Source organism: Halichoeres trimaculatus, unplaced genomic scaffold, assembly GCF_033239565.1.
Source record: "Halichoeres trimaculatus isolate MK-OKI-2021-1 unplaced genomic scaffold, fHalTri1.1 fHalTri1_scaffold_14, whole genome shotgun sequence".
NCBI lineage: Eukaryota > Metazoa > Chordata > Actinopteri > Labriformes > Labridae > Halichoeres > Halichoeres trimaculatus.
Window position 1 is genome coordinate 9329505 of NW_027437192.1, and position 23338 is coordinate 9352842.

General features: G+C 38.8%; 1 protein-coding gene across 3 annotated transcripts in view; it reads left to right on the forward strand.

Moving 5' to 3' along the window:
- The window catches only part of epha10 (EPH receptor A10), a 228508-nt gene extending 209218 nt beyond the window's left edge, over positions 1 to 19290 (forward strand). For all 3 annotated transcript variants that reach the window (XM_074687701.1, XM_074687702.1, XM_074687703.1), the window contains 7 exons: positions 2472 to 2533; positions 5545 to 5661; positions 9380 to 9466; positions 9806 to 9958; positions 15569 to 15759; positions 15842 to 16006; positions 18061 to 19290. In XM_074687701.1, the coding sequence (XP_074543802.1) occupies positions 2472 to 2533; positions 5545 to 5661; positions 9380 to 9466; positions 9806 to 9958; positions 15569 to 15759; positions 15842 to 16006; positions 18061 to 18175 (890 nt within the window). In that variant the 3' untranslated portion in view covers positions 18176 to 19290. The remainder of the gene's footprint in view (positions 1 to 2471; positions 2534 to 5544; positions 5662 to 9379; positions 9467 to 9805; positions 9959 to 15568; positions 15760 to 15841; positions 16007 to 18060) is intronic.
- Positions 19291 to 23338: the final 4048 nt, after the last annotated feature.

Genomic DNA, 23338 nt, shown 5'->3' on the forward strand with positions numbered 1-23338 from the left:
AGGGTCGTGGCTTGGATGGAGCCTATGAGACAGTGGCACTCTGACAAGAAAAAGTTTAAAATTAGTTGGGAACATGAGTACTTTATTACAGAAATGAATTCCACAGCAGTATGCCTAATATGTAGGCAGAAAGTTGCTGTTTGAAAAGAGTATACGCTTCGTAAATGAATGTAAATACAGTAGTCGTTTATAAGGGAAAAAATCTAAAGCAGTGTCTAGTTTTTTATTACTATTCCTCATTTTAAAAGGTTGGAACATGCACTATTTTGGTTTCATAGGAGCATGTTGTGTCCCATGTTGTTTAGGTTATATTTCACTAAATGTCTTTGAAGACACAGGCCTAGTATGTTTGCCATATGGATGTTCAGTAATTTCATGCTGTGAAATACTGTAAAGAAAAGTGTTTTCATTTTCAAGGTTACTTGTATGAGTATTTATTTTGCACAGTTATGCTTTAGGCAAATTTTAAAGGAAGCTCAAAGCTAGCGTCATATCCAATATGGCCCCCGCCAACAATCAGCTTTATTACTCCGCATCTGGAACAGACAGATGATGTTGCAGAGACTACGTCCATATTTTATACAGTCTATTGTCTACACCCACTGGCTACATTGTCAATATCGTGGGACAGCTGGAGTCATAGATCCAAGAATTTTCACGTCTTGGGTTTCAGTTCTGAAAAGCCGCCAGTGGACACTGAGGCATTGACTAGAAATGAAACCTATGAGATCTGATAGAGGGGTGGCGGACCAGACACAGACCAAGTGGAATTTGTCCTGAAGTTTTCCATTATTCCCAGTTTTTATGAGGGAACAGGGGGCCAGATACAGCCCACCATGCCACCACTTCATCCCAATTTATAGTGAAACCTGGCCAGCCGTGTTCATAGCCTGGTCTGCTGTTCCAACCAGAGGTGAAATATCTGATTTACGCTATGGCCCTGAATGCAACACAACCAGCATGTGAACCAAGTGGAAGAAAACAGTTTTCCATGCCAACATTCCAAAAACGTTGTTCAATCATGAAGTATCTAAAAAATAGGGCTGGGACAGTATGCTGTTCTTGCGATTTGATTCTATTACAAATTTTGGGATGCAAATTCAATTTGAAATACGATTCTTGGATATTTACGAATTTTTCAATTTTTAGTTTGCTTTTTTTAACACTAGACCATGTAAAAAAATTAAATGACGATGACAATGTCTACATACTATATCAGGAGCCATTTCGCCCTCTGCTGGAGAAATGTATGGGTTTTTTTTGTCCTGTTTATAAACAAAGACTGAAATGAAGAATTTTAATTTGACAAAGAATCCTGATTTTAATGTTGCCAAATGAAAAAAAAAAAAAACCTGATACATTGTGTAATGATCTTTTCTCCTACCGCTACTTTCAAAGGCCAAAAGAAAGGTTGATGTTAGGCGCAGAGTGTTTCAGGACTAAAAGGAAAATGACGAGTGTTTCTTTCCTTGACTCACTTGTAGCCTCAGAGACTATATATTCCATTTTGAGAACATTGCCATGTTTTTGTGTCTTCTAATTCTTATGCCAATTGTTGGTTTCTGAGTTCCTACTTGTATGAATTCTCTCTCTGCCGTCTACCCTGACAATACAGAGAAATTCAGCCAATTTATAATCTCCGCATTAAACTCTTTGTTGCCTCAGCTCCACGCATCCACCCAACACAGTCAAACCCCTGAATCACTCTCCAATCCAACTCACATTAATTACCTAACCGCTTGCGTTTTACTGCAGCGTCCCCCGTGCTGACTAACAGTTCCCAAGTGTTGTTGGTCACCTTTCCAAATCGCTTCCTAAGCACCCTGTAAAACTGGCAAAGCATGAATTATGGATTTAACAATGCCGGGCTATCATTTCTGCATTACCGCTGCCAAAAACTGTCAGAGCAGATAGCCTGTCATCCTAGATTTATATTTTTAGATATCAAGCTTTATCTGACTGTCTCAACCTCCCATAATCCCCAGCTTCTTTCTCTCTTGTTTCCACTCTCCTCTGACTGCTGCAGTCTTATTTTCCTCCTCTGTGCACTTCATAGCACTGCTGGAATCCTGCCATCTGTGCCTGGGCCCAGTGTGTGTGTGTGTGTGTGTGTGTAGTGTAGTGTATATGTGTGCATTCCTGGACTGTGTCAGTGTGTGTATATGTGTTTGTGAGGGAGTGTTTGAGGGTCGTTAAACTTGCTGAGACAGCCAGGGCAGTACACAGGTTCCCCCGGCTTCACCACAGTTCACTGAGTGAGGAATGGCTTTGCACAATGCCTGCTGTGCTGCCAAGTGGACTAGACTCACTTTATTCTCTCCCTGTCTCCTACCCTCCCCCTTCCCTCACCCTCTCTGTGTCTCTGTCTCTATTACTGCTCTCTTTTTTGCCAGCCATCTCCATTGTATCCAAATTTCGATTTCTTTTTTTTTCTGACTCTTAACTTCTTTGTTCTCTTTGTGTTTCTGCAGGTAACACCATGATGATTATCGTGGAGAGCATGTCGAACGGATCCCTTGATTCCTTCCTCAGAGTGAGTTTAGTTTCTATCTTAAATCCACTCACAAACCAGATACTGTGCCTCGAGTCCTGCCAGAAACCAGCACCTAGTTATGGTTATGGTTATGGCTATGGTTTATGATAATTTGCTCATCAACCTGACGCCAAAAACATTCATCCATCCATTATTTTTTACTGCTACTGCAAAATGCTTTTGAATGTAGAATAGTATCACTCTTCGGTTGGGTCCGTTTTGTAGTATAGAGGGATTATCAGTCTACGTCATCATAAAGATGCGCATCCATCTTGATTGCAGAAGCAGTGCTTAGCGCCATCCATTCAGACAAGTTAGCATTTTGTAAACACTAAATTCAACCTGTTATCAGCAGAAAAATGTACAGTTGTTCTGTGGCCAGATTTTAGAAATGATACTATACAACAGAGGGAACTAATCAAATTTTGACCATCACAGAGCAACCAGTGTTTTTTTTTTTTAATAGTTAATAGTGACCATGCTAACTGGTGACTCTCAGCCGACAGTATCAGTGACTAACGGCTGAGAGTCACCAGTTAACAGGGTCACACTTTACACTGAAACACCAGCAACGTCTGGTTCTTTTTTTATGGATCGGGTCACAGACTTAGCTGTCTGTGTGCTTTTTTGGTTTGGGAGGGTTTCTGATTTATTGACACACATTTACGTCCTGGTCTGTCACAGTCTGGTAAGTGTCCATGGATAACTCAGACATGAGCATCGAGTGACAGTTGTGTGCTTAAATTGCTCTCTGGGTACACGCTGGATTTCTCCTCTAAAAAAGGTCTGTCCACCTAATGTCTGCCCACTTGCTGACCTCCGCTGTCCACTCACTGCTATTTCACAAACCTGGGAGCCATCCGTAAAAGTGATTATATTTAGTTTAAAAATGTATTTTTTGGTGGTTACCTCCTCCATGTCAGTTGACAACCCATAATACTCTGCAGTGCTTCTGCATCCGAGTTGTGCACACATCTGGCGTTGTTGATTAACAAATAATCCCTCTATACTTTGCTGGTTTTAAGTTTCGCAGAATCCACACATTGTTTGAAAAAAGCTAACGGGTATCAAATTTAATACATTTTGTTAAAATGAACAGTTATCTTTGTATTTAAATGAAAGCGATCATGTCTTAGTTCTTCACACAGTAACCTTTATTTATCTGTTTCTGCTTGAGTCTCAGTTTCACTGTAAATGATGAGCAACACAGTGGCTGACTTGGGCAGTAATAACCCAAAATATTTACCTATCTGCTGATAATTTACTTCTGATCAAAGGGTCTTAAAGTTTATTTGTATTAAGTTCCCAACCAAGTATTTTCAGGTCTATTGTTTATCGACAATTCATGACTCTAGCAATGACTGACTATGTTTCAGGGCTGAAGCTAGCGGTTAGCAATAGACCAAGTGTGTGCTGAAAGGTTGACTGAATGAAGCAAATTTTCCCGTCCAGATTTGTAAAGAAATCAAATTAGTTTATTATGTAATAGCATCCCTTTATCTGTTTTCTGGTAAGTCTCAGCTGCACTGTAAATGATAAGTTTTACAGTGTTGAACAGTTACCTGTGGGATGTGTATAACCTCTCCCTTTGGTAGAAGTATGGGGCAATGCGTAAGTGCTAGAACCTGCAAATTGTCAAGGATCCACTTGAGGCTGGCTCTAGAAGTACCAAAATTCACATGCACTCCAAGCCAGCCAAAGAAAAAATCTATTTTCACAGCAGAAATAAACATGTTTATAGCCAGGTACCTGAAACATCTCCCGTCTAAATAGTTAATTTCACTCACAGCACACTACTTTTTTCTGACGCGGCAGTTTGGAAGATATTTAGAGAGCAAGTTTGCCCAATCAAAGGCACAGCTCAGCTAACGTGACTGACAAGTGCTCTGTAGATATCAGTGTACCCAACACCTGCACTATTTCCACGCCAGCCAATCTGCTTCAAAACTGTTACAGAAACACAGGGGTGACGTCATGGTGACTTAGTCCATGAATTATACAGTCCATGCATATCTTTGAATCACATTACTGTTATCTAAGTGACTGTCAAACATAAGTAGTTTTTGTAATTGTATTACTTACTTATTCCAGTAAGTGGCGGTAGTTCTCGTAAAACTGACTGCTCCCCGCTATAAACTGAAAAACAGACAATCTACATAAGCTTGTGGGAAACAGAATGAGAGGTAGACTGGCTGGTTGCAGACTGAGAAATTTTCAGAATCAGTCAGACTGATTGCTCCCTTTCACGCACTGCATACTACATACCACATACTACCATGATTTTTCACCAAATCAGCAGGAGCTGCTAATATAGTAGTCAGTTTGGAAAATAGTCAGCCAGACACACCGCCACATCTATGGGAAATTTAAAGTAACGAATAGCAGCATGTTTTTGGAGTGTACAACTTAAAAGGATCCTAATTCCAATCCTAAAACCCTGGTTCAGGGGTTTGGTACACTTCTTTTATCATCTGTCTGGCTGCTCCTCTGGACACACCACTGCATCAAGAAGTGAAAGTGATGCAGTTAAAGCTGGCAAAATGTTAATCCATGCATTATTTGGACAATTTAACAGAAATATTTTTGTAACCACTATTTATACTCCATCATTATCCTCTCCTTTTAAGCAAACAAGACTTTTCGCTTCCATAAATCTAAATTATTGTGGTGCCGTCCCAAGGCACAGATACTTTACTAATTATAGTAATAAGAAAAACGCAGCGTAATTAACGGCACAAATGGAGTGTTTCTGCCCAAAGACGCTGTAAGCTTTCTGTGAACTGTTATTGTGCCCCTCTGCTCCGTGAACCACTGCAGCGTGCTTTATAATGATATGAATTAATGGCCTGTTTGTTTTTATTCTCCAAATAAAAGGATTCAGCTCAGTGAGCACAACATTTCTCTGTGGTAACAGATGTGTGGCTGTGTATCTGCTCACCTGATTTTCTCCTCCTCGTCTTTTTTTCCTTTTCTGTCTCTTTTTTTCTGTTTCTTCCCTCCTCAACCCTCAGAAGCACGAAGGCCAGCTGAGTGTGATGCAGCTGATGGATATGCTGACCGGGGTGGCGTCCGGGATGAAGTACCTCACAGAGATGGGCTTCGTCCACAAACGGCTGGCCGCACACAAGGTGAGGTAGCAGGTGGGGAGGAGATGACAGGGGAGAGTGTGTGTGGGGTGATGTATGTCTCAGACTGGGGCGAGATTTCACAGTCGAGTTCCACAACACAATTTGTCTTTGTCTGTAAACATCTTTGACAATCACTTGCCTGTTGGTTTTTGGTGAAGCTGAACACAACAAACTGAAAATGACGAGGCCATACTGTCAGAATGATTCAGGTTTTACCGTATGGCGCTCCTCTCAGAGATTCTCCCTGTCTCACTAAGAGCGCTGAGGTCAGGTTTGCAGAAAATGAACAATGACGTGGTCTTCTGCAAAACAAGTTTGACATGACCAGGCTTTCTTTGGTGGTGCTTTTCAACTGCAGGAAGTGTCCTGAGGAACTGGGGACTTTTTCAGAAACAATGTACTTTAATACAGCAGGAACCAGGAACTTTTAAGAAGAACTATGTGCGTTTTAACAGCAGAAATTACAGTTTCTGAAAACAATATTCTCCTCAATACAGCAGAAACTAGGAACTTTTTAAAGAACTATATTCTTTTTAAGACGACAGGAACTAGGGACTACTTAAAAAACTATTTTCTCTTTTTACAACAGGAACAAGGGACTCTTTAAAGAACAATATTCTCTTATGGACAGCAGGAACTAGGGACTTTTTGAAGAACTGTGTTTTTTTAAACAGCTGAAACCATGAAGTTTTTTCCAAGGACTTTTTGCTTTTCTATTGCAGAAGCCTGGGATATTTAAAAGTTCTATTTAGTCTTTTAGACAGCAGAAGCAAGGGACTTTTTTTAAGAACAAAGTTGTCTTTTAGACAGTAGGAACTAGGAACTTTTTGAAAAACTAAATGCACTTTTGGGTAGCAGGAACTAGGGACTTTTTTGAAGCACTATGTGTATTTTCAACAGTACAAGCTACAGACTTTTTTGAGGAACCACATGCTATTTTCAATAGCTGGAGCTAAGGCCTTAATTTGTTTTTGGCGTAATTGATCTTTCTCTTGAGATGGTAAAACATTCCAAAGTTCCAGGAACTCTGGGGGCCAGGGCCTGCAAGCTGGATGTTTCTGATTGGTGAAGCACTTTCAGTATTTTGAAGTGAATATTGATCAACAAGAGCTCATCAAACACTTAAAAAAAAACTTGGGGAAAAAAAACCGCAGGTGTTTCCTCTGTATTCCTTTCAGTCTCCATCTATAGCAGCTCTGTGTGCTCTGGTTCATACAGGTATCCTTTTGGTTCCAAAGTGAATGAAACTTCATCGTCGCTGTCATAGTCACTCAGTTTGAATTTCCTACGCTGCCTCACAATCCTTAGAGTACAAACAAAAGAATTACGATACTTGATCAAACTTACACGAGGCTACAACCGGTGCATGAAGCATAGCTTGTTTACATTCCCATGAAAGGAGGAGGGGGGACGGAGCGCACTAGCGCTGCGCGGAAGGACACATGACCAGTTGGTTAGGTCCGGATAAATGTTTATATTTCCGAAGACTTAATGCATTAAAAAAATATTTTATGTAGCGTACTCTTAAACTGTGGTATTACTTTTTGATTTTAGTTCTTGTAGGCAGAGAAAATAGCCTTTGAATTTGGTACCGTCTCTCCCTGTTAGCGCCTATTTCCTCGTCACCAGCGATTACAGTCTGTGTCTTACTGAGGGAGAGGAGACAACTTTCTACTGTATCTAATGTCCTTAGTGGTCACATAGAGCTCATACAACTCCACTTCAAAAAAAACTGAACTATCCCTTTAATGTCTCAGGAGAACACTAACTACAACTAAAAGTTCCTTGAGCAAAAAGTAACAAGTGGTAGCTTGCTGCACAATGACCTAAACCCCCCTTTAAAAGGAAATAGTCACATAGAAAGCTCCCAGCTTTTAGTTCACTCATGCTTACTCTTCCACCCAATAAAATGTGCCATTTGATTAATCCTTTGCACATAATGGAGTCATCATATACCGCCTACTTTATTCAGGTTGTTCCAATAAACAGCAGTGAATTATAGGAATAAAGTAATTAAGGCAAAAGCAACAGTACTGCTGCCAAAACGAAAAGAGATAAACGCTAGCAGAAAATAGCTAATCCTGTAAATTTGTAAATTACCCTCAATGCACTTTTTTTGGCCTTTGATTAATCTGTAATGACGGCTTATTTTAAAGCTGTTGAAGGATACAGATTAGAGGAGGATTGAATTAAAGTCTGACTCAATTAAAAAAATGTGAACACCATTTTTGGTTCAAGGCCAAATTTAAGTAAAATCATTATACAGATTAAATGAATCTGTCTTATCTGCAGAGTAACTCGGGATCAGGGCTGGAAATCTCACCCAGTGTGTTCTGCAGCTGCTGTGCTGTCATCACTGTATGATATGGGTGATTAGCTGCATTGATTTAAAAGTGTTAGCATGGTTTCTGTGGCTCTAAAAGCTCATGGTACTAAATGTCTAACTTTATTCTGATGCATTACAGATGTGAGGTTAAAGTTCAACAAGTTTTTTAAAAAATGTGTTAAACCTCTTAAATGAACTAACCAGCAGAGTTGGCCTATTACTATTATGATCTAATGTCAGATTATACTTTTTCTATAAAGCTATCAATTTCATGTGATAGAATAAAAACTTCTCACAACAAAGCAGAGAGCTATCATAAGCTCTATTCACACATGCACCACACTCCTGAAAATTTCCAAATTTTCCGTAAATGGGTTTGTTGTCAAAACACTTATGACCCAAATTTTTCAACCCAGCTTTTTAGCCATCCCTGGTGCTAAAAGATGGTATAAAAGCAAGCTATATGTCAGAATATGTGGTTTTCACCAGTATCATGTATAATTTTACAATTAAAGCTCCCGTGATGAGTTTTTTCATGGTGTTGAAACAAACCATAATTAAAAATAATGACTCATTATGAAATATAAACACCATAAATCCCATTAGTGATGAGTTTTATTATTTATACAGTGTCATTTTTGTGACCAACATCAGTAGTTGGGGGGTAAGTGTCAGAAAAGCAGCTAAAAAACTTTTTTTTTTGTTTTATTTCTGTTAATTTTTTCTACAGCCTGGTTCTCTTGAACAATCCTGTTTCATTTTTTTTCTTCTGCAAATTGCACAGCTTTTTGCCATCCTTTCAGTGCACTACTTGAATTTTTAATTTCTATTTTAACTGATGTGTATGCATTTGTTTGTCTTCTCTGTACAAAACTCTTCATTATTATTATTATCTTTTTTTTTTTTTCTTACTACTTAGCCTCTAGTTTTTTCTATTTTTGTAATATTTAGTGTGTATTTACAATAATTGTGCAAGAGAGTGTGGTTAACTGGAGTTAAATTCCTTGTATTCTTGAGATACTTGGTGAATAAGGACTATTCTAATTTTTTTCTTTTTATTTTCCACATTGAAAAGTCTGAAAGATGGGAATATTTCTCGGCAAAAATAACTTTGTGTAGCATTGGCACCAAAATTGGTGAAACCCCAAATTCCTCCTCCTTTAATATAGTTGTGGTGTATTTGGTATAAGTCAATTAGTCAATCAATCAAGTGTAAAAATGGTGTCACAGGTGAATATAGTTCATGAACTTCTCTTTGTTCACAATAAATTTTGTTGTTTAAAATCTAAATTGTTAGACTCTGAGGGACATGTGTGAATGAATTACTATGGAAAAAGCTTTTGTTTCCGCTCCTTTTGTACCTGATGCTAACCAGTTTCTGACCTACTCTAGGTGCTAGTTAATGCCAACCTGAGCTGCAAAGTGTCCGGCTTCAGACCTCTACAGGAGGACAAGATAGAGGCCATCTACACTACACTGGTGAGACTGAACTTTTGACTCTGCATTCTGATGTTTAATTTAAAAAAAAACCTTCTTACTGTTGGTGGAGGTTCACACATGAAGGGGGTGAAATTTGGTCTGAATAAAAGCGAACACACGTCATGAGAAGCAGCAGGGGTCACATAATTAAGCTGTTAGAGAAATACATCTCAGTGTTTTATATCCCTGAATGTTTAAAGTTCCACTCAAGGTGAACCCACTCCTCCAAAGATGCGTTTGATCTTCCGAAACTATGTTCAAAGCTTTTCAAAGGGAATATTAAAGCTTTACTTTTCTGAACCCTCCACACCCTTTCTGTGCTCCGTTCCTCTCCCGCAGCACGGAGGGAAGAGCGTGGTGCTGTGGAGCGCTCCAGAGGCCATCCAGTACCACCGCTTCTCCTCAGCCTCAGATGTGTGGAGCTTCGGCATTGTCATGTGGGAGGTCATGTCCTATGGAGAGAGACCCTACTGGGATATGGGCAACCAGGATGTAAGTGTGTGTGTGTGTAGGTGTGTGTGTGTAAAGCAGAGAGATAGGAGGGCACTTTCCATTAATCTCTTCCTCCATTTTTTATATAATATCTGCACTTCGCCAGTCTTCCTCTCCCTTTCACCTCCCTCTTCAATGAACTCCATGCCCAGCTTGGATCTTATTAAAGAAAAGCCAAGAAGCCACAGTACCTCTGAAAGCTTTCACAGGGCCTAAGTCCTCCTCTTTAAGTCTGCATCAGCTCCATGACCAATCCTGTTTTCTCTTAAGGACGCATTGACCCCCTTCTGGTGGCCTCTGCCTGTCCTCGATTGCCACCCTGCTCTTATAAGTGTTAAAAATCCCCTCCAGAGGAAACGCCTCCTCAAAATGTAAAGCACTTTCTATTTAAGGGTTGAGGAGATTGCCCGGCTGATAAAACCCTGCTGTTTGTCACAAGCAAACTATAATTTAAGAGTCAATGCGGGTGGATGCTCTTTTCCACAGTTGTCACTCCTACGTGTTTGTCCTTCAGAAAAAAAGGTGCTTTTATTCCATTTTCTCAAGGAAGTCTTAATTCTAAGGTGCTGCTAAAAGCATGATGCAAGTCTGCCACAGAGATGAGAGAGCAGACTGCTTATTAGAACTGTTTTCTTCATATTAAACCTGAAAACACAGAGAACATAGCAAAGGTGACATTAATGAGAGTCCAATCCCTTCCTTTCTGGGCCAGATTAGTTAATTTTTAGAGGTTTGAGACAGAAAAAGTCATAAAATTGTGTGTGAATCAGACGTGATGGAAGTTTTCAATGTTACAGGGGTCTTGCAGCAAAGTTGCACAATGGTTTCCCCCTTAAATTTTTAAAAACACAACCTCTATTTCTCCAAAATGCACAAAAATTGGCAAGCACATCTGCCACGTCAAGACCTACAAGAAAGCTTCTCAGTGCCAAGTCCAAAACCAAACAGGAAGTCTGACAGTTTTTGAAAATCGCCAAGAAATTTGAGAGTATTTTTCACCCTTTTCTTCATAATTTTCCGCTCTCTTGTTTATCAGATCCAACTCTAATGTGGTAAATGTGTCACAAAAAATTAATCCCTGACTTTCTGTTTGAAATCTAAGGTTTTTGTGAAAGGCTGTGATCATGACATGAAACATTTTTCAGCATGACTCTTATATTTTACAGTTACCAGAGTAAAACTACAGCTTTATTCTGTAACATTACAGTTGGCACACCCGTACAATTACTGTCAAGGTCATATATTATATTATATTGTATAACTGTAAATATTACAGTTAAATATTATGTTGTACAATCCTGGTTATAATTTTCAGCCAAAATACACAGTCCAATCTACCTCATTTTTTCAAATTTCAACCTTCAGAGTTGAAAAATGAAGCCAGTCATCCATGTTACTAATGAAAAACTAAGAATTTGAAGTATTCAGGAATTTTTATTGTTATGAATGATTTGAATGGCACGTAGGGGTATGTAGTTATTTGCCAAGCAGCATGGACATATCCTTGGCATTAGGGATGAACGAAAATTGATATATCAGGATATTTTGTTTGACAGTATCAAAATCCTGTTTCTTTGTCAAAAAATCTTTGGGTTTTCAATTCAAATTCTTAATTTCAACTAAAAACTAAAAATCGCAAAAATCTTAAATTTTAAAGAATCACATTTTATATCAAATTGGCACCCCAAAAATCACAATAGAACCAAACCGCGAGAATATAGCATAGAATAGCATACTGTCCCAGCCGTACTTGATATATTATTGCCTGATTCTTTTATGATATATATAAAGTGTAATAGTTCAGTTTAATAGTTTTAATGTTATCTTGGAAAAAGTATCTCTTTGTTGCAAGCCATCAAGTGATTTCCATCCCCACTGATTTCCATCCCCACTGATGGCTAATATCTGAACGTAAACAAGCGTAGCTGAAAGATTGCCTCTTTGAGCACAGTTTCAATCAATCAATCAATCAGTCTTTATTTGTATAGCACCAAATCATAACAAACGTTATCACAGGATACTATTCAAAAACATAAACAGGTCTTCACCTGTTAATGTTAAATTTTTCTTAACAGAAACCCAACATCAAAACAAGATAAGGAGTCTTGTCTCTTCTTAACCCACCATGAGTACAGCACTTTGCAGCATTTAGTAAGTTACTATGGCAAGGAAAAACTTCCCTTCAAGGGGCAGAAACCTCAGACAGAACCAGACTCATGTTTGACAGACATCTGCCTCGACTGGCAGACATCTGACATCAGGTTTGTTGTATTCTGATTTCAAAAGTAGAGATAAAGTTGTTTGAAGGCCATGTCGGGTTATTGGAGTGATGCATTAACAGCACAAATAGGAGAATGTTAACCTGTAAGGTGGACTAGTGTTGGGTGGTGCTAGCTCTGCTAATGTTAGCCACACTGAGCAATCCTGTAGGCATTGTTAACCCACAAGCTCTGTGATCCCTTCATAGGCCATGTTGAATAATTTGGAACTCGTTATTGTCTGTTTTCTGAGTCTTTTGTTACCTCAAGTCTGGTCGATAAGTCAAAATTGAATTGTTTAAAAGATGCAAATTTTATCCTATTTACGAAGAACGAACAGTTTTTCCTCTGGGGCCTCAAGGTATGTTGTTATGTTTATGTTTTGGACATTTAGTCATAGGGTGGTACTACTCAGTAATGCTTGAGCTTACAGTTTTGTGCCCACACCTGATGTATGATGACCTAACACACACTCTGTTTTCATGTGTGTTTTTGTAGCTCTACAAAATTTGAGTAACTCTTTCATTCATTACCCAAAACACAACAGTTCAGACCGTTGTCAAAAGTGCATTTATCTTTCCTTTCTGTAATTTCAAAAATGATGATCACTCATTTAGTCTGAAACCATGCTAATGCCCTCTCAAATTACTGCTGTGATACAATAATGCCTCCTCTTTATGCAGGTGGGCGCTTAAAAGCAACAGATTATCACCGTGTTCCATTTTTGAATGTCCAAAATTAATATTCATGAGTAATTCAGCACACAGGAGCAAGAATAACGCGTGTCTCCTTTCTGGTGCCCTTTCACAAAGCAGGGAGAAAGTTTCCTCTCAGCAGGTTCATGTTATCAAACTTTCCAATTGTGAGGTCAAAGGTCAAGCTTGTAAAGTGCCAGGGATATTAATCCACTCCAAATTGATACATTATATCATAACAGAATTGTTAGTCCTCCTGTCCACCTGTGATCCATCGCGACCTTTCCCTACCCGCTTTGATTAAATGGAAAATGTCAAATGCTGAAAAGCATTTTATGAATGCTCTTTAGTGAGATAGGAGCTTAAAGGGGCTGAGAGAGGGGGTGGAGCGGGGCAGCGGGGGTTTGAGCAGAGAGAGAAGAGAGAGTGTTTTAGGAAATAATGCCACTGATGGATGCCATTTTTGTGATTATGCTTGGACTTTATTCCCTCCTCTCAGGAGATTGTGTGTCTTAGAGTGATTCAGGAGACAGAAAAAAAAAGAGATTCTCTACTGAGGTGTTGCGATGAATGGAGACAGCATTAGTTTGATGGAGGAGAGTCGAACACTGAGGAAGTCTGGAGGGATGCTTTTATGCTCTGCTATTTGAAGACAGTGAGGTTTCAAGGGGATGGATGAAAGTGCTAATCTGAGATGAGTCATTTAAAGTCTGTGTTTAGAGACTTATCTTTTAGAGTGAATATGGTAAGCAATCAAGGAGTGGCTCATATGTTAACTTTGGTTTGTTTTTGCTCACAGTTCTCTAATTAGATTTTAAAGGGGCTGTGAGTTTGAAAGTGATCTTGAAAAAATCTCCCTTCTAGATAAATGCCTGATCGTAATCCGCACTGTGAAATGAGATAATCAACACCAATATAGCAGGTTACAGGTTATTTTAAATTGCTACTTCTTAGCTTCCTGGATGGGTCGACAAAGACTGGATTGATTTACGGCACATCTAGGTCTCTATGACAACACCACACCAGCTGACGAAGTTTAGTAGAGAGAAGAGATAAAACACAGAGATCTGTCTTTTCTGCTAAAAAATATTTCTATGATGAAATTTTGTAGCGATGGTGGACACTGAAGCCCAACTGTCAGACAGAAAAAGGACAGAAGAGCAGAAGAAAGCTAATTGAGTGAGTGATACAGCCCGAGCTAAAGGCTAATTAGCCTTTAGCTCGGGCTCTGCTTGGTAGATGACTGGCAGGACACAGCTAACCAGGAGTTACCAACACACATTACATTACGGACATGTTTTGGAGAGCTGTCAGCTGTGCTAAATATAAACGTCTACTAAAGTACTTACAAACTGACAGTGTTAACTTGTTGTCAGGTTAGCCTACAGATATGCCAGAGCACTGGGCTGCTGATTTCAAAAAACATGGATTTAAAGTGGTTTGAAAATTTACTCATGGTTAGTATAAACATTCTGCATTGTTACTTTAAATCCCTGTTAAAATATTGAGAGGGCCATACCCCCTCTTTAATCAAACTTGTTTCCCCTGTGGTCTCAGACCATTGTGTTCATAGCTAGCAGAAAGCATTCTTAGCCTACAGCTTTCTTTTTTCTTAAGAAACAAGAAGCTAGAGACTAACTTGTTCTAGATATTGATGGGTGTTGACACTGGCCTTTCACTCTGAATTTGAGCGCATTGAAAACATTGTGAGAAACTTTTGTTTATATTGATTTTGGCTCCCCCTAGTGGCCAAACTGTTAAAGATTATTTTGTTACTAATTTTGTCCTGCACAGGTGTGAGCATTTTTTTTTATGCAAAATTAAATCCTGTAGTCACTGAAAACGAAATGCACCACTCATCAAGAACTTGTCCCGCGGAAAACAAAGACTGTGACGCCTACCCCACTGTAGCAGCTTTAAGGCCTTAAAAACAACCAAATGACTCATATCTTCCCAATTATGGTCTTACTTTTTTACTGGCTTATAAAGATGTCATGGTATTAATGTCAGTACTTTTGAAAACCGCCTAAAAACTTCTCACAGGAGCTTTAAAGTTGCCCTTTTGTATACAGCCATCACAAGGAAAGAACGTGAAGTCTTTAGAAGTGTTTGATGCAGACAAAATCAGTTTTCTCTCCTCCTCAGGAAAGCACAAATCATCATCATTTTTTGAAGGCTTTGTTTTGGTTTGGGGAGATATTGGCATAAAAAAACATCTATTTTGATTTCATGGGAACTTAAAGTGACCTTTAAATCCCGGCACTCTATCACTCGTAATCTACACTGTTGAGTAATTTCCTTTCTTCTCTTTTGAGATTATATTTTTCTATTTACTGTTTGATTTTTTTTCTCGCTGTGGTTTGAGTATCTACATTACTGTTGCTTTGTTGTCAGCTCCTTTGTTTAGGTCGGGAATATCACTCTGTGAAATTATATTAGTTTTTCATTCGGTGCTGACTCTTAAAGTGACCTTTAAAGTATGCTGCCTCAAAATAAGTCCCTTTACTAAAAAGGAAAATAAACAAATTTAACATTGAGGGTGCTGTAGCCTAATAAGGAAAAGGAATGTGAAAGCATCAGCACTTTTCAAGCTGTCGAGCCCACTCACAGTGAAGTACAGGGATATCATAACTTTACTTTTTTTTATCTTCATTAAGGTGATCAAGGCCATCGAGGACGGTTTCAGGCTGCCAGCTCCGGTAAACTGCCCACCACATCTCCACCAGCTGATGCTGGACTGCTGGCAGAAGGAGAGGACTGAGAGGCCCACCTTCAGCCAGATCCACTCAGCTCTTAGCAAGAGCATTCGCTCCCCAGATGGCATCGGTTCCTCCACGTTGGCACGCAGGTAATATAAAGCCACAGGATTTATTCACACCTCCTTTTTCTGTCACTCTCCACATCATTAACCCCTTTCTTTTCTTTCCCAGAACTCTGAGTTCATCCATCACGCTCGCAGAGAGGCCCCTCCCCTCCTTCCCTTCCTTTAACTCAGTGGGAGAGTGGCTGGACGCAGTGGACATGGGCCGTTACAAGGACAACTTCACAGCAGCAGGATACTGCTACTTAGAGTCTGTGGCACGGATGACTGTACAGTGAGTGGATTTCATTCAGCTTTGTGTCTGAACTTTCATTTCCTGCTTCAGAGAGGGCGGCTTTAAAAGATAATAAGAGAACAGATCATTAAAAAGATAACTGCATGAAAAATAAATGGCGGAGTGAATCATGTGCTGTCTTCTAATGAGCCTGAGTTCTGAACTCTTCACCACTAGAGATAATATTAGCATGCCTAAAGAAAGACTTGGTCCTGAGGAAAAATAAATACTTTTGTGCCGAAAACCGTTCGCTCATGGACCAAAAAATAATTAAACTCCATGAAAGGAATATTTTTAGATTTAGAAAACCAAGGTGGAAAGAATTTTAAGACATCATTCTGAGTTTTAATGGCATTGTAATAAGCATTTTTTCCACTTTGGTAACCTCATGGAACAATCACTGAGAGAAAGATCTGCAGATTATCACTGACAAAAATAATAAGTCACAGCAGCTTTTAAATTAATCACATATGTGGGACAAAAACTCATTCTAGGGCACTTTTTGATTTTTTTTTCCTATTGTCAGTGCCTGCTTGCCATACAAACCAGAGTTTAGTAATCTGACTGCGCTTCACTAATGATTGAGCATTAAAAATCACGAAGTGGTAGGACTTCTGGGATCCAATTTGTCAACAATAACAATAAAGCAGAAATGCTAAAAGACAACTTTTGTAACTTTGCAACACAACCCAACAATGAGACGCATCCAGAAATTTAGACTGTGGCCACAACAAGGCCTCACAGTGCATGGATGCAGACCCTAAACCTAAAGACCCTGTAAGGAGCTTGAATGGGGTAGAATTTAGCGCCCCCTTTGTCTAAAGTTGGTATTGCACTCTAATATGCAAGTTGTGTTTCAGACAAGGCTTTTTAAAAAATAATTGCAGTTTGTCCCGGTTTATTCTGAAATCTAACAGTCTGAACTTAACTGTGGGTGCAGAAATTGTTCTGCTTGATTATATTTTTTGGTTTAGCACCAACAGATTTTGATGTTTTTTCTAAGAGGAGCACACTGTGTCTTCTTTTTCTAACTTTTGTAACCATGAAACTCAAACCATCATTAAGATCCACCTTCAGATAGAAGTTCAGGTCACTTCCAGTGCTTACAAAACACACACATAATGGAAACATTGTGTTGATTTTAATTTGACTTGTTTTGATTTTTATTTATCTCATACATTTGCAAATGAGAAGAAGAAAAAAAAGATGAATAAAATCAAATAAAAAGTAAAAAGTTGCCAAAAGAGCAACAATGATACAATTATCCGTCTCTTATAACAATAAAAGGACAACCAATAAAAAACATACCTTCAAATCTTTGAGAGGGGACAGGAGGAAGCAAAAAGCTCATATGAGCCTTTCCCTATGTATTAAATCACATAATATAAAATGAAACATGTCCTCTGACAATTTGAAGAAAAAAGAACAAAAACACATTTCTTATTCAGATTATAATCTATTGATACTGTTCTTGAACTTTGTACTGCTTTTGGCGCCCCCTGTGGGCAAAGTTGGTCTTGAACAATAATTGGTAAAGTGGTATTTTCAGACTATGATGTCATCCTACTTTCTGTTGAGATTGTACACTTGATACTTACATTTGCTGCAGAGAATGTGCACAAACAGGATATTAGTTTCATTGTACACCTACCCCCTGGCAGCATTTTTAGACGTCATACTTCAAAATATACAAATGGTCAGTCTTTATGCTGCTGACTCAAGTTGATTTTGTTGATCATGAAAATGCATCATTATTAAATTTTGTCTGTTTCATAACTTTCCAAAAACCGCTGACAGGAGCTTTAACACTGCTGAAAATATGAAGAGTGTGTGGTATTTGCTTTTGGTGCGTTAATTAATTGAAGACAGTTTGAAGATATATCAAAGATTTAAAACCAAATATTTAGGTATGTTAAAAGTAGGAGGCATCGTGTTTGATAGTTATAAGCATTTTCTTCTTTAAATATCAGAAACTGGCTAAAGATTGCAGTTAAATAAATGTATCTTTCCATTTTTGTACCAACTGTGCTAAGTCTTGATTTTTGCATCCACAGAGATGTTCTGAGCCTTGGCATCACTTCCCTCGAGCACCAGAAGCTGATACTGGCCGCCATCCAGACACTCAGAGCCCAGGTTATCCAGATGCACGGCCGAGGTGTGCAGGTCTAAAAGATAAGTCCACTCACCGCGTCTCTTGCAGTGATGCTGCTGCAGACCTGAGGTGTTTGCAGACGGATGACGGGGGGGATGGAGAAAGAGGAAAGAGCTCTTCCAACCTGAAGCAAAGACGAGCAGATCTATCTACTCCTCCTTCCCATGCATCCTCATGCCTTCCTTGATTCCTTCCTTCTCTTTTTTTCTACATGTCCCCTCTGAGACTGATGGCTTGATGTTGGGGACAGCAGAAGTGATGTCAAGTGACTTTTTGTAGTGGCCTCCATCTGCTCTTAGACCATCTTTCTGGTCCTGGATCAGTGTGCAAAGACTACTTAAAGATTGTCTGAAGCTGATGAATGAGCTGCAAGAGAGGCGTGGACGTATTGTGCTGCAAACACGCCACTTATGGACTGAAGAAACCTTTCCATTTTGGGTGGAATCTCCCTTTATTCACAGAATACAATGTCTAATCAAAGCCAGAAACTTTCACTGGTTTTTGGATCAAACAGGACTAATGTGGGACATGAAATCATATCATTGTACTAAAGAGCTGATCTCAGAAGAACTTTTCACGGCTGGCACAGAAAACAGGGGCGACCGTGCTGCCCCATGTCAACGAAGAGGCGCTATGGGGCCTCGGTGAACATTAGCAAAAAGTGTTGTCTTATATTTAGTTTAAATAATGAACTGGTGGGATGAAGAGAGCTGAGGATGTGAGAAACGTGTTGTTATTAATTTGTTGTTGTCTGTTTCACCACTCTTCGTTATATTATCTTTATTTAATATATAAATGTCTTTTCTTTGTGTTTCTTTCCCTTCGATGTCATCGCTGCACCATAACCCTCCTTCTTTACCATGTTTAAAACTCTGTACAGAGCACGGGTCCACTCTGGAAGATGGCCCCATTCAGATATTTATCCATATTTATTTGTTTACAGACATTAACGTGCAACTTTCCAGAGAAGAGGTGAGATTTATTTATTCAGTGAGTAAAATCCTCTTGCTTTGCTTTACGGTGATTGTTTAAGTTTGTACCTGGAGGATTTTTACTGTCAGCACACAGTATCTGTGTATTCTTAAACACGGGGTTTGGTGTAGTCGAGTTAAAGTACATTAACATTTGATCTGCTGTATGAGTGTGTGGATACAGAATGTCTCATGAACTTCTTAAGTTTAAGTTTTTGTTCATATCATGCTCTAACATACTATGTAATCGCAGTTTACCCTACAGTATTCTCTCCTGTACAGTGATCCCCTCCTGCTCCTGGGGAAGAGTTTAATCTGGGCATTATTTGATCATACTACACGCTAAACAGAACACACAGTTTTCAGTTTGTATTTGTTTTGTCATATTTAACGAACTCATGTGTCTTTATCAATGTTCCTCGCACATTAAAACATATCTGAAGAAACACACTGCTGGTCACACACACATATAAAAGACAAAGACACACTCATACAGTCGCGAAACACACGACAAACTGGACCTCGTCTTTACGATGAACTGACCTGAAGTTGTGTGTCCCCTCTCTGTTACTGTGACCGTTCTGATCTATGTTTAATACTGTACATATGTATTTGAAAATGCCAAATCTATTTTTATAATTTGTTTGAAGAACAATGTGTTGAATATAATATCTGCTCACTGTGTAAGGTTTTGTTTTTTTTCTTTGTTTAAATTTAGGGCCATAGCCAAGAAAGTCTGTTGTTTGGAATATAAAACTAAAAAAAAAAAGTTTCTCTTTTCGTTAGTTTTTTGATGATTTTTACCTGTTAGAAGAAAATCTGATGGCTGTTGCAATATTGAAACGTGTTATTAAAAAATCTCCAATACAAACTGTTTGTTGTCTTATTGGTTTCTATCAAGACCAATGTGAGTGTACGATAGACTGTACATAGAGTGGACAGTGTGGCTCTGCCATTTACCATTGGTAGCTGTTGTGCTGCCTGAGTCGCAGTTAAGACTGTGAGGGATTCTGGGAGAATCTAATTGGAGCCGGGTGACAAAAATTATAATATAATTTTTTTCTCTTTTCTTGGCTACCTTCCAACTTATTTTACCATCCCCCAAAATATACACAAGAATGGCAGCTGTTAATCATCATTAAACATGACGTAAAACCTTGTTTTTAACCTCGTATAGCTAATGAGAACAAAACTTTTCAGAAAAAAAGAGAACTTTGATACAATGCAGCCAAAAATTATCTTCAAATCACCACAACAATCAGACATGAGAAACATTTCTATGAGGTGTATTGATTTTTTAAAATTTGAACAGTCTATCTGGAACAACTGGAGAGACAGATTTTTTGACCCATACTGCAGCCAGCCACCAGGGGGAGCAGTTTTTGTGGCAACCTCACTTAGAGCTGAGAAAGATGACATCCACTTTTTTACAGTCTATGGTATGAATGTGCAGTGTTGGGAAAATACTTAAAAAATAGTAACAGTCACTCTTAACTTTCCCTAAAAGGTAATTGGATTAGTAATGGAATTACTCCTTCATTAATGGGATTACCAGTAGTAACAAGGGAAAGTAACATAATGTTGTGACATTTGAAATATTGAGTAATTAGATAACTGGTTACCAGAGGAAAAAATATAGGCGTTAGTAGGCACAAAAAGTGTAGTAACACCTTTATTCCCAAAACTGTGAATCTAAAAATGACAAAAAAAGCTTATAAGAGTTAAAGGGCTGATACCTCACCATTTTCTGTGGTTTTCTTGATAATAACCACACTTAGGTTCACTAAGGTTCTTACAGTCAAAGCTGTGGCACGGTACTGCCAAAAATAGTGCTTTCAGGTATTCAATTTTGTTGTTGTTGTTGTTGTTGTTTTAGTCACATAATACACACAGAAGTTATTACTTGATTGCATAACCATTGTTTTCGATCTCTGCAGCCATGTGGCAAACTCTCCGCCAGCTTCTGACACTGTTCTGCTGTCATAGCAGCCCATTTCAGTTCCAAAGACTAAACAGATCTAATTTGTTTTTATGCTTGTGGTTCTCCATTTTGAGTTTGATGATGTTCCACAGGTCTTCAATTGGATTAAGATCTGGTGATTGATCAGGCCAATGCAGGTTTCAAATGCTCAGGTTCGCCATCCAGGCTTTAAAGGACCTTGCTGTGTGACAAGGGGCATTGTCTCGTTGGAAAAATCCAGTCATTTGAGGCAGGAAAGAGATTTCCAGCTGATGGAAGAAGACTGTTTTTAGGAGTAGCCCTGTATATGACCTGGTATTTTGGTTTAAAAGTCATCTTTTAATGTGGAGCAATCTCAAAGTCCCTTAACTGGGAGACCTTGGGGTTTAAGAGTTCAATATTTGATGTAAACAATTTTAATTGATACTAGGAGCTAAAGCTTAACCCTAAAGCTGAGATTCCATTGAATCCTGAGAGACTCTCGTTTGAATCGATATTTTTCCACATTAAAAAACTAATGTAATACATCAGCCCACTTTTGTTCTTTTACAGATCTTGGGCATTCTGATGGAGTCTGTTTATAAGTTGTACTTCTACAGTTTTTCATTACTGGAGGCGCTACAATAGAACATTGCTGTGGTGTTTGTTTTTTGTGCCCACATTACTTTGTGCTTGCAGGGATGCTGTGGGCGCTGCTCACGAACTGACACTGTCACAGTTTCAAATATTCTACTGATGGACTGCAGGCAGAAATAACGTGCCAAAAATAATCAACAGAGAGGAGTGGAGGTGGTAAACATGATGCTGTACAATGCTGGAACTAAAATATCACAATACATTTGTTAGACATGAAATGTACTGGGGGTTTGGTTTACAAGCTAAAGCAGTTTTTTCATTTCTCACTGTCCATAATAGAATGGCAAAATTTGTATCTTTTACACAACCAGACTTTTTTTTTTGTTGATTGGTAATATATGAGGAATGTAATTCACAATTTCAAGAGAAAGGCCTTTTCCACCTGAATGGGTCAGCTGTTATTTATTCAGACAAATACATGCATGAAAGTACAACTAACTATCTGCTCTTGCTATTAGGTTAGGCTCGGCAAAAGTTAAGGAAAAGTTGCTAAAGCTTGTCTGAGGCATATATTGTTTCAAGGTTACAGTAGTGGGTTCCAGGATTGTTCTGGAGAACAACACTACTTTTGAAGGCATGAAGATGGACTTCTTCAATCTCCCTGTGAAAAACTTTCAGTTTGGATTGACTTTGGCGCCCCCCTGTGGACAAAGTGGTGACCTATCAGTATATAAAAAAAATCATGTTCTAAATTTACATTTACGGACGTAAAACATTTCTGTTTTCTTTCAGATTCACAAACAAAACCAAAGCATAACTAGTTACGACTCACAAACGCTGTTACATTCCAGCTTGCATAAAGCCAAAGCTCTGTCCATTCTGCAGAAACTAAAGACCTCTTACAGCTGACAAGAAAAGTTGATGCGTACAAATTGTTCAGAATGCGGGATTAGAAATATTTGGGGCTAAAACACAACTATCTCATAAAAACTGTTTTTTTTTTGTTTTTTTTTTGTTTATTTTTAAATTTCCTATGAGATACTATCCAGTAAAAACAGAATTTTATATATTTTGCTTATTTTAACCGTTTTTACCAAGCGGCAACCTCCGGTCTAAGAATATGAGACAATGCTGAAGTGCTAAAATCTGCTGTTTCTCGAGTGTTCGCTTGAAGCTGGCTCCGGAAGTAGCGGAAGTCACATACATACCAAGCCAAAAAAAGCCATTTTCAAAGCAGAAATTAACCTATTTATAGCCTGGTTCAAAAAACGTCTCCTGTCTGAGTGGCTAATTTTACTACGGGCACCCACTGTATGGGGGGTGAGTTTTTCCTAACTCTGCCGTTGGGAGGATATCAAGATCGCGAGCTCCCCCAATAAGATGCACAGCTGAGGGTCACGTGACCGACAGGCGCCCTATGGCTGTAGGCTAAGCCCTTGCCACTACCAATATGGCTGCTATAGCCGCTGTGCTTCATTTTCCATTTCAGAAACAGACATGTGACGTCCGCGAGACTATGTCCATGTTTTATAGTCTATGGTTTTTACAAGATACAAACCCTGTAAAAACAGGAATCTGAAACACAAAGAAATTCCTGAAATCTTTAACCCTCATCTTGATGACAAAAACATGAAACATATAACTGTTCACTAAAACACATTAAAAAGCTTACC